Source organism: Galendromus occidentalis, unplaced genomic scaffold (assembly GCF_000255335.2).
Source record: "Galendromus occidentalis unplaced genomic scaffold, Mocc_1.1 scf7180000076951, whole genome shotgun sequence".
In the NCBI taxonomy this organism is placed as follows: Eukaryota; Metazoa; Arthropoda; class Arachnida; order Mesostigmata; family Phytoseiidae; genus Galendromus; species Galendromus occidentalis.
This window is the reverse complement of record NW_003804940.1, coordinates 397,099-411,738: the sequence shown is the minus strand read 5'-3', so window position 1 is coordinate 411,738 and position 14,640 is coordinate 397,099. Positions and strand designations below refer to the sequence as shown.

General features: G+C 50.6%; 2 protein-coding genes across 2 annotated transcripts; both read left to right on the top strand.

The window, feature by feature from the left end:
* The first annotated feature begins 2,149 nt into the window (after positions 1-2,149).
* LOC100908017 (solute carrier family 35 member F2) lies at positions 2,150-5,295 on the top strand. The gene is made up of 5 exons (XM_003740455.2): positions 2,150-2,244; positions 2,713-3,034; positions 3,246-3,562; positions 4,415-4,631; positions 4,806-5,295. Exons 1-5 carry the CDS (start codon positions 2,150-2,152, stop codon positions 5,040-5,042), a joined length of 1,188 nt encoding a protein of 395 aa, XP_003740503.2. The 3' UTR covers positions 5,043-5,295.
* Positions 5,296-5,652: 357 nt separating this feature from the next.
* Positions 5,653-13,889, top strand: LOC100901764 (slit homolog 3 protein). Its single transcript, XM_029110663.1, has 6 exons — positions 5,653-5,705; positions 8,757-8,994; positions 12,563-12,721; positions 12,805-13,079; positions 13,229-13,389; positions 13,527-13,889. Exons 1-6 carry the CDS (start codon positions 5,674-5,676, stop codon positions 13,751-13,753), a joined length of 1,092 nt encoding a protein of 363 aa, XP_028966496.1. The 5' UTR covers positions 5,653-5,673; the 3' UTR covers positions 13,754-13,889.
* Positions 13,890-14,640: the final 751 nt, after the last annotated feature.

Sequence of the window (14,640 nt, the reverse complement as noted above, 5' to 3'; positions counted from 1 at the left end):
ATCATGCACCTCGGTGTTTTCGGGGGGTTCTAACTGTTATGATGGTTTTTGTAGGGCCTTCTCGAAGAGATTCGCAAGTTCTTTCTTGCTCTCTTCGCTCGCCCCCTTCTTCTGAGGGGTGGAGGTCCTTTGAGGATTTTCCTCCTTCCGCCCCACAGAAGTCGATCGGGGACCGGCTCCTTTGGATGGCGTCCGCTTGGGCTTGCGTTTTGGCCCTTGTTGGGCTCTCGCCGCCCTATGCTCGCCCGAGTCCATCGAGACGTCGCCTTCGACTTGAGGCGAGTCGAGCTTATCGACGATAGTTGAGACCCTTTTAATGTGCTCGTCGTGTCAACAGATTTAGGCTGTCATCGGGGGGATCTCTTCATGGGACGACTCATCAAGAGTCGAACTCGGCTCCGGCTCCGGAGGTCGCCGTTGTCAGAAATGCCGCGGTCGCGATCGAATCCGGTACAGTGAGATCTGAATACCGTCATGATGACGAAATCATGCGATGTCCCTACTACACTGCTGCATGGGAACGCGAAACTCTGCAATTCCGGCGTGTCTCCCTCCAAAACGTGTACCGCCATGCTTGTAAGGTGGATGAGAGGCTCCGCTTTCTGCGGCATTCGGAGATTGTCAAGGCCACCATTGCACAACACTCGGCTGATGTTCCCCCGATAGGGACACAATTGTAATTTCAAGAAGCTAATATCAGCTCAAACTTATCATAATCTATGATTACTTATCACATCGATGTCCCCTTCTCGTCAAAAGCAAGGCTCAAACTTAACCGCGTTCCCTGGATGACGACCACGCGCTATATGTCGAACCGAAGACCAACAACATTCACCAATCGTCGTATCTTAGCGGATTCGTCGAGGAAGCCGCAGTGAGTGTCCGAAAGGACTTCCTACTTCGGCAGCCCAAGGACTACAATGGGTAGATAGGTGTGGCTTTCTATTCTAGATCCGTGAAGTGAAAAAACTTCCAAAACTCTATAGCTGGCGCAGTTTTAGATGATTTTGCCGACGGGATTTAGGAGAAGTAACGATGCCTTCGAACCACGGAAACCATCTCTCGTAGAATGATTGAACATCGCAGCCCCGTCGGGCCATCTGTGGGCTCTAACCAAGCTTTCATGAAAACTAACCCCACTTCCATCAAACAGTGGGCCGATAGGGAGATAGGTTGATTTGCCATGATCTGACATCTCGGCAAGTCGACCGCTTGCCGGAAAAATCGTCATTAAATGTTTTCACGTGAATCTACGGTAATGTCATTGACATTACCTAGCTTCTTGCTTTTTTACTACTGTCACGGGCATATGGCCCCGTGGAGTTGGTATGAGTCATAGTCCTAGTACGAAACGAGGACCAGTAGTTTCCAGTTTCTACCTCAACCTCAACAGCATTGAATATCATACGTTCCTAGAACGGTGCCTCTGAGCAGACGTTTTCCCGCTCCCGAGTCCGTCGTTCTTCCGTTGTTGAATACATCAGCAGGAGCCGTCTCTGTGTGATGCATGAGAGTCTCCGTCCAGTAGTGGTAGTCGTCTGGCCGCGGTGGCGGCGGCTGATGCTTGTCGGCGGCGGCGGCGCCCGGTTCAGGGTATAGCACGAGCGTTTCAAAGCTCTGGCGGGAAAGTTGCCCACGGAGTGATTGACACTCCTCAGAAATGAGAGCAATTTCATCGTATGTCCCGTATTGATGCTGGTGAGCGAGTCTGAACGAATCACGACCTCGGACGATTGATTGGGATCTTTGAGACTTCGATGCGTGGCACTGAGAAGAAGAACGTGCTCTAAATCCTGTAAGCGCCGCCCATCCAGGAGCCGACTTGGAACGACAGGCGGCGAATGGCTTTTCGTTCCAAGCTCACTATTGTCAATAACAGAGGGCCCCAAATGAGTCACCGTATCACAAGTACTTCGATCGTACATTGGCGAGAGCTTACGATCGTCACATCAACAGCGAGCGATCTGGAAGAACACATCGGTCGTTCCGTATGAAGCGCTCGAGGAAGGAGGATGTCTGCCGAGCGGCTCCGCTCTCCTGCTCCTTGCATGTCTACAATGGGGTTGACGATGTAGCGTGCTGAAGTTCTGAGTCCAGAAATGTTTCTCGAATACTCCGACCGAACCGAGCCGTAGCTACTCTCTCCGACATGGACCGTAATTCGTTCGGCGATTTGACCGAGCGAGCAAGTTTCGTCAGGGACTACAGTCCGCCATCGCAAAAAAAAGACCGCTTCAGTCTATGGTGAGTACCTACGGTGTTCTAAGAACCTCGATGCCGGCCGATTGTCATTACATCATTTGACCGCGTTCCAAACTGGAGCTCCTCGCGAGTTTGTTCCGCTGGGCTGCCTGAAATGCAGCCCAGGAATGAATGGATGGAGAACTCGGAATCTCAGCGAAGTAATAGTTGTTTTGGGAAGAAAAATCCCACGGGGAACGCTTGCGGACTCGCTGAGGTCGAGCTCGCAGCGAGTCGCGCAAGTTTCCTCGCCTCACTCACGAACTTGCATTCGAACCGCCTTAGAGCTCTTCATATTCGCATTGCACGGAGATGATCCGATGCGCGGTGCGATCAGAATGAGCAGAGCCTCGGATCCGCATCCTCCGGGGCACTCCTGCGGTAGACGATGTATCGACCGATAGCGAGGGGACCCAGAAGACGGTTCGGACGGATCGGAAATTCAATTTTGCTATTCTCTCTGAATTTCAGTAAAACGCTCAAGTCCATAATATGTGGACAACTAGTATCAGTGCTCATGTGCGGCACGGCCTACTGTCTAGAAGATATCAAATCCCGGCCGAAGGAGCCGTCCGGGAATATTTCGGGCCTCTCGGCAGCTCTAATATTCCCTACCTATTTGACTATGTTCGTGATTTTTATTCCGTTCCTTGCTCGTCGAGGTGGCGAAAATTCGCTGCTCAACGTGGTTCGGGGCCGAGGCATCAAGTACTTCGTGGTAGCGGCTATCGACGTCGAGGCCAACTACCTCATAATACATGCCTACAAATACACCACGTTGCCCAGCGTGCAGGTAGGTTTTTTGCGAGCCTCATCGAGTTCCCTATCGGATATTGCCGTCTGCGCCTCTGGTGCCTTCCGACCGGAACATTCCCTCTCGAGGGACCTTCCCTTTCGCGAGACTGTCAGATAGACTCGCCCAAACGGTCGGATCGACCGACCGACCGATCTCGCTGTCTTCGAGAGTGATTAACATTTTTTCTCGTTCTCTCCTTTTCTCATAGATGCTGGACTGTTTTAGTATTCCGATTGTATTGGCATTATCGTGGCTGTTTCTCAAAGTCAGATACAAGATTGTACACATTCTCGGAGTTGGAGTCTGCCTTCTCGGAGTCGGTTCTCTGGTCTGGAGTAATGTTCTCGAGTACAATAACACAACGCCCCAAAATCGCCTGTTCGGTGACATGCTCTGTCTGTCTGCTGGAGCTCTCTGCGGAGTTTCGAATGTGCTCCAGGAGTTCACCGTCAAGGCATTTTCAGGAAGCGTTGAATTTCTCGCCATGATCGGACTATTCGCTAGTGCCATTAGTGGGATACAAATGTGAGTAACAAATCATTACCCCCATCTTCTGACTCGTTCGAATGTATCAGAGTTCGGGTCTCCCGTCGGGCGAGATTCCCTCACTGTTTCAGGTTCGCAAGATCGATGATAAAGCGAACGGATGAATGCAATATATGGAGGGCAGGGGGTGAATTCGGAATTCATGTCCGCCTAGGCTCGGTCAATTGGCTCCTGACCTGCTCGATTCTATTCACGTTTCCGGTAGCAGCAGGTCACATGCATGCGGGACAATTGCATCGATCCGGTCCCGAATCCTAACGACTTCATTGATGCCATGACAACCGCTCGTGCCTACTGTAATCGCACGTGCAACGCAGGGAGCACCCCGCTACGGCGCGCTCGTGAATCAAAGTACTCTCCTGCTGACGTAGGTCGTGACAGAGTTAATCCTTGATGGTGCGACCTCATGAAACCGTTAGCCTACTTTTTTCGCAAAGTTCTATGGGTAATCCCATCGGAAATATCCATCTCCCATCCAGTCGATGATTCAATTTTATTTCTCGTGCGATCGTTTACCGGCATGAGGGCTTAACCCGTACGGAAAAAGAGTCGAATAGTCAGAAGAGTCTTCGGAAGTATTCCCTCTCCAGGTTGTATTGGAACTTTTGCTCTCATTTTCGGGAAGCAACGCGTCTGCCAACGATGAGGCTTACTCAGCCTGACGCGTGAGCTAGCGGTTCTCCTTTGGTGCGGATTCGATGATCCGATCATCTTAAGTTGGGTAATCCGAGAAGACCGAAAGAGCTCCTAAACTGAGTAATTTCCGGGCGCGACGGGGAATATTGTCTCCCGGTTTATCAGATTGACAATTGTTTTCCTTCTACCTTCCAGAGCAATTTTGGAACTAGACGCAGTGCAGACAGTTCTTTCACTGACTCCCTCACAGCAAATAAGCGTGCTAGGGTTCTGCGTATTCCAAACGCTCATCTATCTGCTCATAGCGGTTGTTATTTCGAACTCGTCGGCGACAGCGCTAAACCTCTCGACTCTCTCAGCGGACGGTCTATCTCTTCTAGGCTACTATTACATTTTGAACCCAACGTTCGGGGTACGTATGATCTTCGACCATGTATTCTTTGTATTTCTGTATTGATCGATAGGATCGCGAGTCGCCTCGTCAGCAACTATCGAAATCCTCGTTTTTCCGCTCTGATCTGTCTCGGCTTGAGGCTCTGATCTCATCCTGAGCAGGAAATCTGAATAATGGTGTCTCTTCTTGCAGCTGCATTATCTGTTTGTGGTGTCCCTGTCGTTGGTGCTGTTGGGAGTAGTGCTGTTCCACTGTAAGCCTACGCCGCTAGGCTGTCTTGTAAATATGAACATGGCCAACCATTTACACTCGCGACTCAGCGTCGCTGTCCATCTCGACTCGGACGAGGAAGCTTTAGCCAACGGAAGACCCGCTTTTGGTACTACGGGAGCTCCGTACTCTCGGGCGGACTACGACCTCCTAAGATAGTACCGAGTGGCCGCGCCCCGGCCGCCGCCACCAAAGCGCATCGTATGCGCATACGGACTCGTGGTGATGGGGGGCGGCCTAAAAGGAACACCACGCAGCGTCAGCGTCTGACAAAGGCTCATTACGTGATCTCAACCAACCCGTAGCGACTACTTTGAGAGTTTTCTACAAGCGATTATTGATCGATTGAGTGCAAGCGCGCGAGCGAAACGAGAGAAGAACAAACAATAAACTTGGAACTCTTTTTTCCTAATGTGAATCTTTTTCGAAGTTCGGGCTGGGATTAGGAATGCTATCCATGCATGATCGGAAACGATCTCTCGACCATTTCCATGCTGGGACCCGATCGCTCCGGCTTCGGGAACTCGAGGACACGAAGAATCGTATGAAGAACCGGACGGTCGCAGGTCTCCGTGTCAGGGACGTCTAGCCTACGCCTCCGGGATCGGTGGCGGTCCGGACTAGGCGAAAACGTTTCCCCTGGCCTCTCCCGTGCGCGTCCTCTCTTTTAGGTGACTTCCGTCAAACCTATCGGTGACAGCGGTCGCTTTGTCTCGAGCGAAGTTCTACTCGATGCTATTATCCTAGTTCATCTCCATCGCCCGGACTATTCGGCGCTGCTTGGGCAACGATGGTGTCGTTTTTGTCGGCTGCGGAATTCTGGTATGTAAATAGTCATGGAAAAGATAGTGTTGCTGCTTGAGTGTCCGAACAAAGCCTGTTATGATCGGCAGGCGCCGTTGGAGAGATGAACAAGAGATGTCCCTTATTAGGACAATTATTACCGTTCATCGTTGGCGCCAGCTACGTCGGCAATTCTTGCCGGCTATTTCCATATACAATTGTGTGATGCTTCCGCCGTGGTTTTTGAAAGCAGCTCGACTCCCGGTCGCGACTCGATGCGGTGCCTGCTCATGTTGATGTTGCGGCTGGGAGAGGTGGGACCGCTGTCAGCAACAAAAACGTCACGCTTTCGACGTCACCCTCGCTTCTGATGCCAAGGTTCGACTCATTTCTATTAGAGACTTCACATCTTAAAGGAAGGACTGACTGCGTTATCCAACCAGAGACTGTCGTCACTGCCCAGTCTTGGATATGAGGAAATAAGAGCGAGATAATGTTTCATTAATGCGTTCTGGCGTTGCGCCGTAAGGCGATGGCGGAAGCATCCCTGCCTCCGAGTACTCAGGGAAAAATTATGATGCTGATGCATGAGGTGCGCTGTCTCGAAGCGAAGGAGGAGGTCATTCCACCCGTTCGACGGCTTGGATGGGGGCATGCCTCCCAATCGGAAAACACGATCGCGCTCCGCTCCATACAGCTCAGGATTGGAAGTTCCACTCAGTATTAGTGTGTGGAAGTTCACGGAAGGAAATCACAAGAATCTTCCCGAGGGCAACGACACGTTCCTCAATCCCTGATTGATGGATCCGTTCTAACACTTTCGTGATCGCAAGCTTCGGGAAATGCTCCCTCAGGTGTGAAAGTTTGCGAACAGCTATTGGAGATCCGGGAGCGGAGGCGTTTCTCGCTCCAAGCAGCGTTTAGTGGTTTCAGCTCTCGGCTCGGCGGAAGTAGCGGTCGAACTGGATGGGAGACGAAGACGAAACGGGAGAATCTGTCACCGGATTCCCCTCGATCACGTTTAGGTTTCCGTTGGAGCTTCGGGAATATGATTCTTCTGTCAATCCCCGCGGAATCCGGTTTATTTCACCACGGGACGCCTTCGTCTGGAGCTACAATCGCTTATCGAGTTCATCCGAAAGACGGCGCGCATGAATTGAGTGATTGTTTCCTGGAACCTTGATCTAGGCTCGGTGAGTTCTTGGGCACTTTCCCGCAACAGGAAGATTCCGCAGAAAATCAAACATTGAATCACTCAACGGGCAATGTTACGCAAGTTGGTCCAAACCATATCCGGAATCTAGATTAGCTGAAAAGAAAAGTATAAGACGCCTTCATTTTACGCGGGCGACCGAGCGAGCAGGCGGGCGGGTGGAAGCGGAACGTTGCTCAGAATGCCTCGCGTTGTTCGATAAGAAATGTATTATAGACGGGCAGACCATGGGAGTTTCCCAGCGACTTTGGTCGGCGAATATCCGCAGCATTTCTGTTCAAGAAAGTTTCGTAGCCTCGTCGTTGTCGTCGCTTCGGGTCCGTCATTCCGGCCCGGCGCGGCGAGTCGCTGTCAGGGACCCGACCTATTCGAGGAGGCGCTCGACAGCTGAATCGACAAAACGGCGTCACGTCATTGCCTCTTCATTAGGCGTGCCATGAAATAATTCATGAGAGAATCTATGCTCGATAGACCTGTTCGAGCCTTCGATCGTCGTCTATTCAGCGAGCTGTTCTTCCTTCGCAGAATTTGCAGTCCAGTATCTTAGGACCGGGATTTCTGAAAAAACTTGCAGTGGGAGAGAAACGTTTCACGTAATCGCAAGCCTTGAGAAGTCCCAATCTAATAAGCGCGACTGTATCGACCTTCTGCTGGCCACGTTCGGCTGCGAACAATTTACAACTCGTTACAGTGCAGCTTCGATGATCCCTAAGCGCTCATGTAAGTTGCCAACTTGACGCTTTTCTGAAAACGAAGCAGAGCGTAATAAGTCGGCGTGCAAGAGTGCGCAGCAACCCTTTCCGGATCGAGCCCTTGCCGAGCAAATGTTGGCGTTGTTGTCGGTGGCGGTGGCAACGCCGTTCGACGCAACCGACGGTGCCACAGAGGCGGTGTCGACAGCTCACCATCAGTCTGGATGGAGATCGAATCTTTACCGAACGGGCAGCTCGCCCCTCGACGAATGGAGGGCAGTTTCGTGTGCACAGTGAATGAGGCGGATTACGCTCCGAATTGGACTGTCGTAACCAGATACCTTGGATGTAGACCTACGACAGGATTTTGGGGCCTGCGTCATACAAGATCTCCTGTTGATGAGCTCGTCGAGGCCGCGCGGAGACCTCAAAACCCCCCGCAGTTGGTTCGGCTCTCTGTGTCACCGAGAGGAATTTCTATCAACGCGATCGGGATCACCTTGAACGACGAGAAACTGTACCCGATCGAGTGCATATCTTATGGAGTGCAGGATGTGAGCTATGCGAAAATTGTAGCCATCATCACTGTCAGTGAACACGGTCCCCTGGAGTGCCATGCTTTCGTTTGTGAGAGTAAGGATTCGGCAAGAAGGCTCACGTTGACTTTGGCGGCCGCGTTCCGCGAATACGGCCGACGGAGGACGAGTAGACCGAAGAGCAGAGACGTTGTCGATCTCCGAGGAGAGCAGGGTGATTCTGAGGTGTGACCTATTTGATAAAAACGGAGTACGGACCTTTTGGACTTGAGCTCTACGACTATGTACAATGACTTCAGCCGATGATGATGATGCCGCAAAGTGTGCTTCGACGGAAGCGAAAACAGCTCGTTAATATTTGTGATGTAGCATACGGAGATCTTTCTATTTAACCACATTCACACAGCCGAATTCAATAAACATGGTGGTTCGAAGAGAAGCTTCTTAACCATCTCGACTTATTCTTAATGACTGAATTCCTGAACTTCACCCCAGGAATAATTCAATGAAATCTGACTCAAGTCTCCGATCATGACTGGTCGACGATCACCAATCGAGTGGTAATGAATCGAAACCGAAATTCCCGCTCGAAAACTCGGCTATGCAAATTCGGACGAAATTCCAAGGATTCCTTACCCATTTGTTTCAGGATCTTGATCTTCATCACCGCCACAGGGAACGTTCATGCTCAGTGTCCGGAGATCGAATTCTCGAACTGCACCTGTTCCACGTCAGAAACCTCGAACCGCGCCGATAAATTCAGTGTTCCGTTAAGTACACGGGTCGTCATCCGGTGTACTTCAGTGTTCAGCGTAGAGGCGCTGACGAAGCTCATGAGGAACTTACGAGGCAAGAAGATTGACGCCGTCCACATCATGGATTCTCCGGTGAATATCATAATCAAAAAAGCTCGTATGCTAATCTCGAATGACTGAGTAGGAGACTTCGAATGGAGTTTGAATGCTAGGATAGCCAGTTCGGCTTCGCACAATACGATCGTAATAATCCGCAGAATCAAGAACAGGAAGAACTAACAAATAACAGACAGACGGGAAGAGCTCTTCAACAAGCAATTCAACACCAATCCACGAATGAGGTGCCGACGAGTTGCGCTTCTGGAGAGAGCCTCCGTATGAGAATCTGAAGTCTTTTTTCTTGGAAACCTCGAGCGCTCCACCCGGAATTTAGGTGGCATAGCCATGAGCCCGGCGATGACGAACGGGCGGCCAAAGTCTGAACAGGGTATCGGATGATTAGCACTCAACAAAATATGCGTATTTATCCCGCATGACAATCATCCGCGACCTTGCTTTGTTCGCTTTCCTATGCTCAGCGCCTGCAAAAACTTATTCGGGTGACTATCAGCCGTGCGGTCAATCAGGAACGTCAGACGGTACTCCTCATCGACGCTCGCCGTTATCGGATCCTCGCTCGTCGTATTATCCATGGCTCGAGGATTCTCGATCACTCGTCGATTGTCCCTCTCGGCTCCTCATAGCGCCTACGATGATGAGAGGCCATCAGAGGGAAGATCGCAGCTATCTAGCGGCATCGGGATGAGTCCGAAACGTTCCCGAAACCTTCGAAGCTAAGTCTGATTCGTAAATCGGAAAAGCGCGGCTCGCGCAGAATGAACGGGACCAGGCGCTAATAGTTACCTGAGGTGCGGACCGAAAAACGTTCGGTGGGCAGAATGACGACGAAACAAAAAAAGTATTAAGGCAGACAAAGCAAACAGACGAACAAGCGAAGCGTATCTCGCGACTTCATCAAATGGCATGCTGGACGCATCGGTTTCCTTGTTCCCAGGCAAGACCGCTATCCTGGACATTCTTCCTCTCGGGGGGATAGTGATTTTTAAATAATGATGAGTTTCATTGCAGATCGCGAGTCCCTCAGCAATTCACTAGCTCCTCCTTTCGGAAATGCATTCCTGACTTGTCGCTGCCTCATGGTGCATCTGCAGTATTTGCATGGAATGCTGCCGCTGATATTTTAGACCAATCGACGAACTTTCTCTACGAATGGTGCCGGGAGGTCATTCAAAGCCCGTCTTTGTCCCCCGGTCGGTGTGCTAAAGGAGCGTTCTTTCAATCTCACTCGCTTTGCTTGCTTCATTCGCAGCTGTGCGAACGTCGCCGCAGGGGGGATGATTCGCGAATCTCTTGGGAGCAGGGAAAAATCATTTCACGATGTTTTTCACGAACTCTATCCGATTCGCTCCGGTGTGTTTTCCAACATAGGATGAGCGACTTATCGAATTGAAACGTGTTCGGTGGCGTGTCGCTGGTCCCGGATCAACAGAATATCTTTCGCTTCCCACGTTACTATGAGCAATGAGCAATGTTCGCTAAGCCATTTTGTGAGGAGCGATTCAGGCTATGAAATATAGCAGCATATCTCCGGCACCTTTCGCCAAACAATGCGATGGCGTCTCGTGCACAGTCTCGGAAGGGAAAAAATCCAACAATTGAAGAAGTTTCTGGAGCTATGGCCATTCCTCCACGGCGCCGCCACGGACCCGATCGCAAACCGGCTTCACACTCTGGAATAAATCTTCCACAGACCATGGTCAGATTCGGAGCGACCGATCGTGAGCTTTGGAAGACGCGGTAATCTCATGACAACCAGGCATCACCCTATCTCTTTTGTCTCGCCGGGAGCGCTTCCTCGCGGAGTCAACGAACGCAGAATAATCTATGTAATTGAGCGGATCCGAAAACACTCGAGTGACAGCACTCGATAGCTGAGGGAAAGGCAAGTCGAGCCGGAAATTCAAGAAGATGTGCCAACCTGCTTTGACCGCCGCAGTGAGTCTGAGGCAGCCAGAGACCGAACGCCCCTAACTGCAGTCGAGATTTGTCGAGTCAAACTCCGTTTACTAAACGGAAAGTTTCGGAATGCAAGTAATCCAGTGGGAGAAAAGAGACGATTCAGATTCGATCGCTTCTCATCATTACGTCGGTCGAAGAAGAATCGCGGGGGAAATATTCGCGCGAAAATCATACCTGCATGCATTGACAGGTACCCTCTGGGATCGACAAGTGATCCCACTTGTTCGTTCGGTCTGAATGCTCTGATATCTGGACCTTGTCGAGCAAGAATGTCATTGCGACGCGCCGCGAAGGCCTCTCGTAACCTAAACGATCACAACCTCTTTCTACCAGCTCGAGAGCTTCCTGCGCAAGGGGTCCCCCGACGCAGGGCTTCGCCTGTGGATACTCCCTGGCTCAGCAAAGCTCCAAAATCAATCCGACGATTCTCTATTCACGCAACTAATTCACTTTCGCAGAATCGATCATTCCCGATCAGTCTGCGTGAAAGTCAAGTGAAACAGAGAGTCGTTCATCGTCACTCACTGGTGACTAGTTTCCGATCGGAACGAGATTCGAAAAATTTGTTGGTTCCGAAAACATCCTCAATTCGAACGCTGTTTCGTGCTCTTCTTGCGAAAGCTCTCTCATGGTGGACAAAATGCTCTTTGTTATTGCATCAGCTGAGCTTTTCGAACGACAGCGGAATATTGCTTCGATTCTCAGCCGTCGCGTGGCGGTCACCGCAAATCAGTTGTTAGACAGATTCGCGCATTCCCCACCAGATGTGGCGCCGCAGCAAATTATCCGTTCGGCCGTGACTTGTCTTCGACTCGTCGGGAACGGCTTCGGAATTGCCATTCCCCTGGGGAAAGAATTGCGAGAGCTATAATGCTTCTTCGGTCACGCGTCTAGACTGAAGGGTTCCACAGTACAATTATCAGTGAGTTCACAGAGTGTAAAGCGACCGGGCCAAGCTCCCTCAGACGATTTGGGCTCCAGGGCCAATGAATCTGCGAGACGGAACAACTCTTCACACCGGAGACATTTTCTTGGGAAACGGAAGAAAAATCCTAAGACGATGCCTAGCACTCGTCATTCTGTTGGGTGCCCAATCACAGACAGAAACGTCGATTCGCGCAGCCATTGAAGCTGCGACAGATCTTCTATCGGCGGCGTGCGTTGAAACTCCTAAATAGCTCATTCAGCGCAGACGAACATCGTCGGAGAATTCACGTAGGCGAATCTTCTGCTGATTGATATATAACGATCTTCGTGCTCCAACTTCTTGTCACGACAATCCGAAATGTTCCAGGGCAAACCGCCGGAAAAACTTCCACAGACGTCTGAATCACGCTCCGTGGATCCATTACCTTCCTTGTGTGAGCAGGGAGCAGACTAATCGGTGTATGAGATTCAAAAACAGCCATTCTAAATTCCGATGAGCTTCGCTCGAGAAGCAAATTCCGATGATCTGGGCATAACGTCGCCTCCGAGCGAGGCGACCCTCCTTGGAATCTGATTTGAGACTTCTCCGGAGCGCCACAGCCTTGAGAGGGGGAGTTAGGATCACTTTCCGGAAGGATCTTCATTTTACCATCCATGTGAGGAGATGATCGAATGAAAGCAAAGTGTATTCCAGATTGGTCCAGCGATACCTGCGAACATCTTCACGGCCATTCCTCTCACCGAAGTGACACTCTCCAACGTTAATATATCATCCCTCAGCTCCTCGGGCTCCACACCTTTCCTCGGCCTCGAGCGAAGTCTGAAGTCCCTCGCACTGCGACACTGCAGCATGGTAAAATTGAATTCTGATCCCGGGGGACCTCAACTCCACTGAATGTCCCTGATCCGGCTCTGCATACGTGATTTTCATTCCAGAGCTACGATGTATCGCTGGAGAAACTGACTTCGTTGAGCCAAATCGAGCAGATAGATCTGAGTTTCAACAGTCTGCAGTTCGTGAAAAGCCGCTGGTTCTCCGTACCGCCCGTCAAGTTGAAGTCTCTGATACTGAAAGGGAACCACATTGAAGCACTTGAGGACCATGCGCTTCGGAATGCGCGAGAGCTTATCCATCTGGATCTATCAGAAAATCGGATCCAAGGACTGCGAAGAACAATGCTACCGGACAGCATAGAAATTCTTCACCTGGAGTGAGCTCCCTTATCTATCGGGACAGTCCCAGCACGCTTTTGTTTCCTGTCGGGCTACTCCTCGGGATCGACTTCGATGGCGATGTCTCCGGGAGACTCGGTCGGACATCCGGAAAGACGCGGATAAAGTGTAGGACTTTTTTCTCCAGGAACAATCGCCTGGCGTATCTTGAGGATAACATATTTTCGTCGATGTTGAATCTAAGACGATTATATCTGTCCAACAATCGACTGCAGACGATGAACCACAACACCTTCAGTCCGATCTGGTTTAAAATTCAGCCAGCCCTGGAACAAGTGGACTTGAGAGGTGAGCGGGCTCTGCCCGTACTGAAACGGAGTTCGGATGGTCGTGTTGGAATGACAACATACTTCGTGCCCAGAACGCGAGGAACGCATACAGATCTTGCTCATCAGCTGTCTTAAGAAGTGTCTAACGACTCTCAGGTAACCCAATATACTGCGACTGTCAGCTGTCATGGCTTTCTGATACCATCGTGCTCTGGCGGAACTCGCGGACTCTCCTGGGGCACTGCTCAGCACCCGAGCGGTTCATCGGAGATTCTCTCCGTTCTCTCGATTGCTTCAAACTCCGTTGCGAAGGATCGAACTGCACCCAGCTGTATCCGATCGAGCCCGATGACTTCCTGGGATCACCAGGAACGGTCGAATGAAGATCCCCCGGTCATGATAGAAGTCGGAAGCTTACATGGAGAGATGGGCTCCGGACGAATAATCAAGCGCTCCTTGGTCAGGGATTCCCGCTCGAGATTCCTTTGATGTGGACTACGTACTCGAACAGACTATCTCGAAGCACTTCAGTCGACTATCGGATACAGTCAAGTGCCGCTAACTTGTAAAATTCGGGAGTAGGGTTTGAATATTTTTTCTAACTTATAAGTTAGGGGAGGGTCTATCTAGACCGGATTAATTCGGACAGATGCGCGCTGATTATTATCTGCCCCCATGAATGCAGGCATAAAATTGACGATAGTGATCATGAACGGATATCTGCTTTAATTCATTCCATCTTCTCGATGCGGATTTACGTTTTTTAACTTAAGGAGAGTCCTGACTATGTACCGTACTCAGTCTCTACTATCTACCGTTCCGAACAGAGTCAGTCCCCATCAATACGATTCTCGTCTTCAAAATACAACCAAACAACTAGGGCTTCGATTTCGAAAAATAATATCGAAGATCTGCCTGTCTTTTTTCCTGTAGAATGTCACAAATAACAAGATCTCGATACTGATGTAGAGCCATGCTGATCCCTGGAACAATATTTTGTCTCTGAGAGCAATGGTTGACCAATGTAGCCAAGGCTCGGAGAGCCTCTTGGCCGGTCACGAAACCACAACTGGGCTCCTCGAAGGGGGACTCGGGTTCTTCATCCGAGGTTTCGCTGAAGACCTCATTGTGTTCAGGCTCGAAATCATCGGAAGTCACAAGTTGCCGATCAGCCTAAACGAAGTCCCCGAAAGTCATGGAAATGGGGAAACAGTCTCGGATAATCATTCGATCCGGTTCGTCTATGTCATCGCTGTTCTCACTTTGAGCG

Bases quoted from the DNA above. Each gene is read 5' to 3' on its own strand.
- LOC100908017 (XM_003740455.2), top strand. From the start codon at position 2,150: ATGGACCGTAATTCGTTCGGCGATTTGACCGAGCGAGCAAGTTTCGTC. The intron at 2,245-2,712 runs GTGAGTACCTAC...TCTGAATTTCAG, and splicing joins AAAGACCGCTTCAGTCTATG to TAAAACGCTCAAGTCCATAA. The intron at 4,632-4,805 runs GTACGTATGATC...CTCTTCTTGCAG, and splicing joins TTTTGAACCCAACGTTCGGG to CTGCATTATCTGTTTGTGGT.
- LOC100901764 (XM_029110663.1), top strand. From the start codon at position 5,674: ATGGTGTCGTTTTTGTCGGCTGCGGAATTCTG. The intron at 5,706-8,756 runs GTATGTAAATAG...CATTTGTTTCAG, and splicing joins TTGTCGGCTGCGGAATTCTG to GATCTTGATCTTCATCACCG. The intron at 8,995-12,562 runs GTGAATATCATA...AGTGTATTCCAG, and splicing joins TCCACATCATGGATTCTCCG to ATTGGTCCAGCGATACCTGC.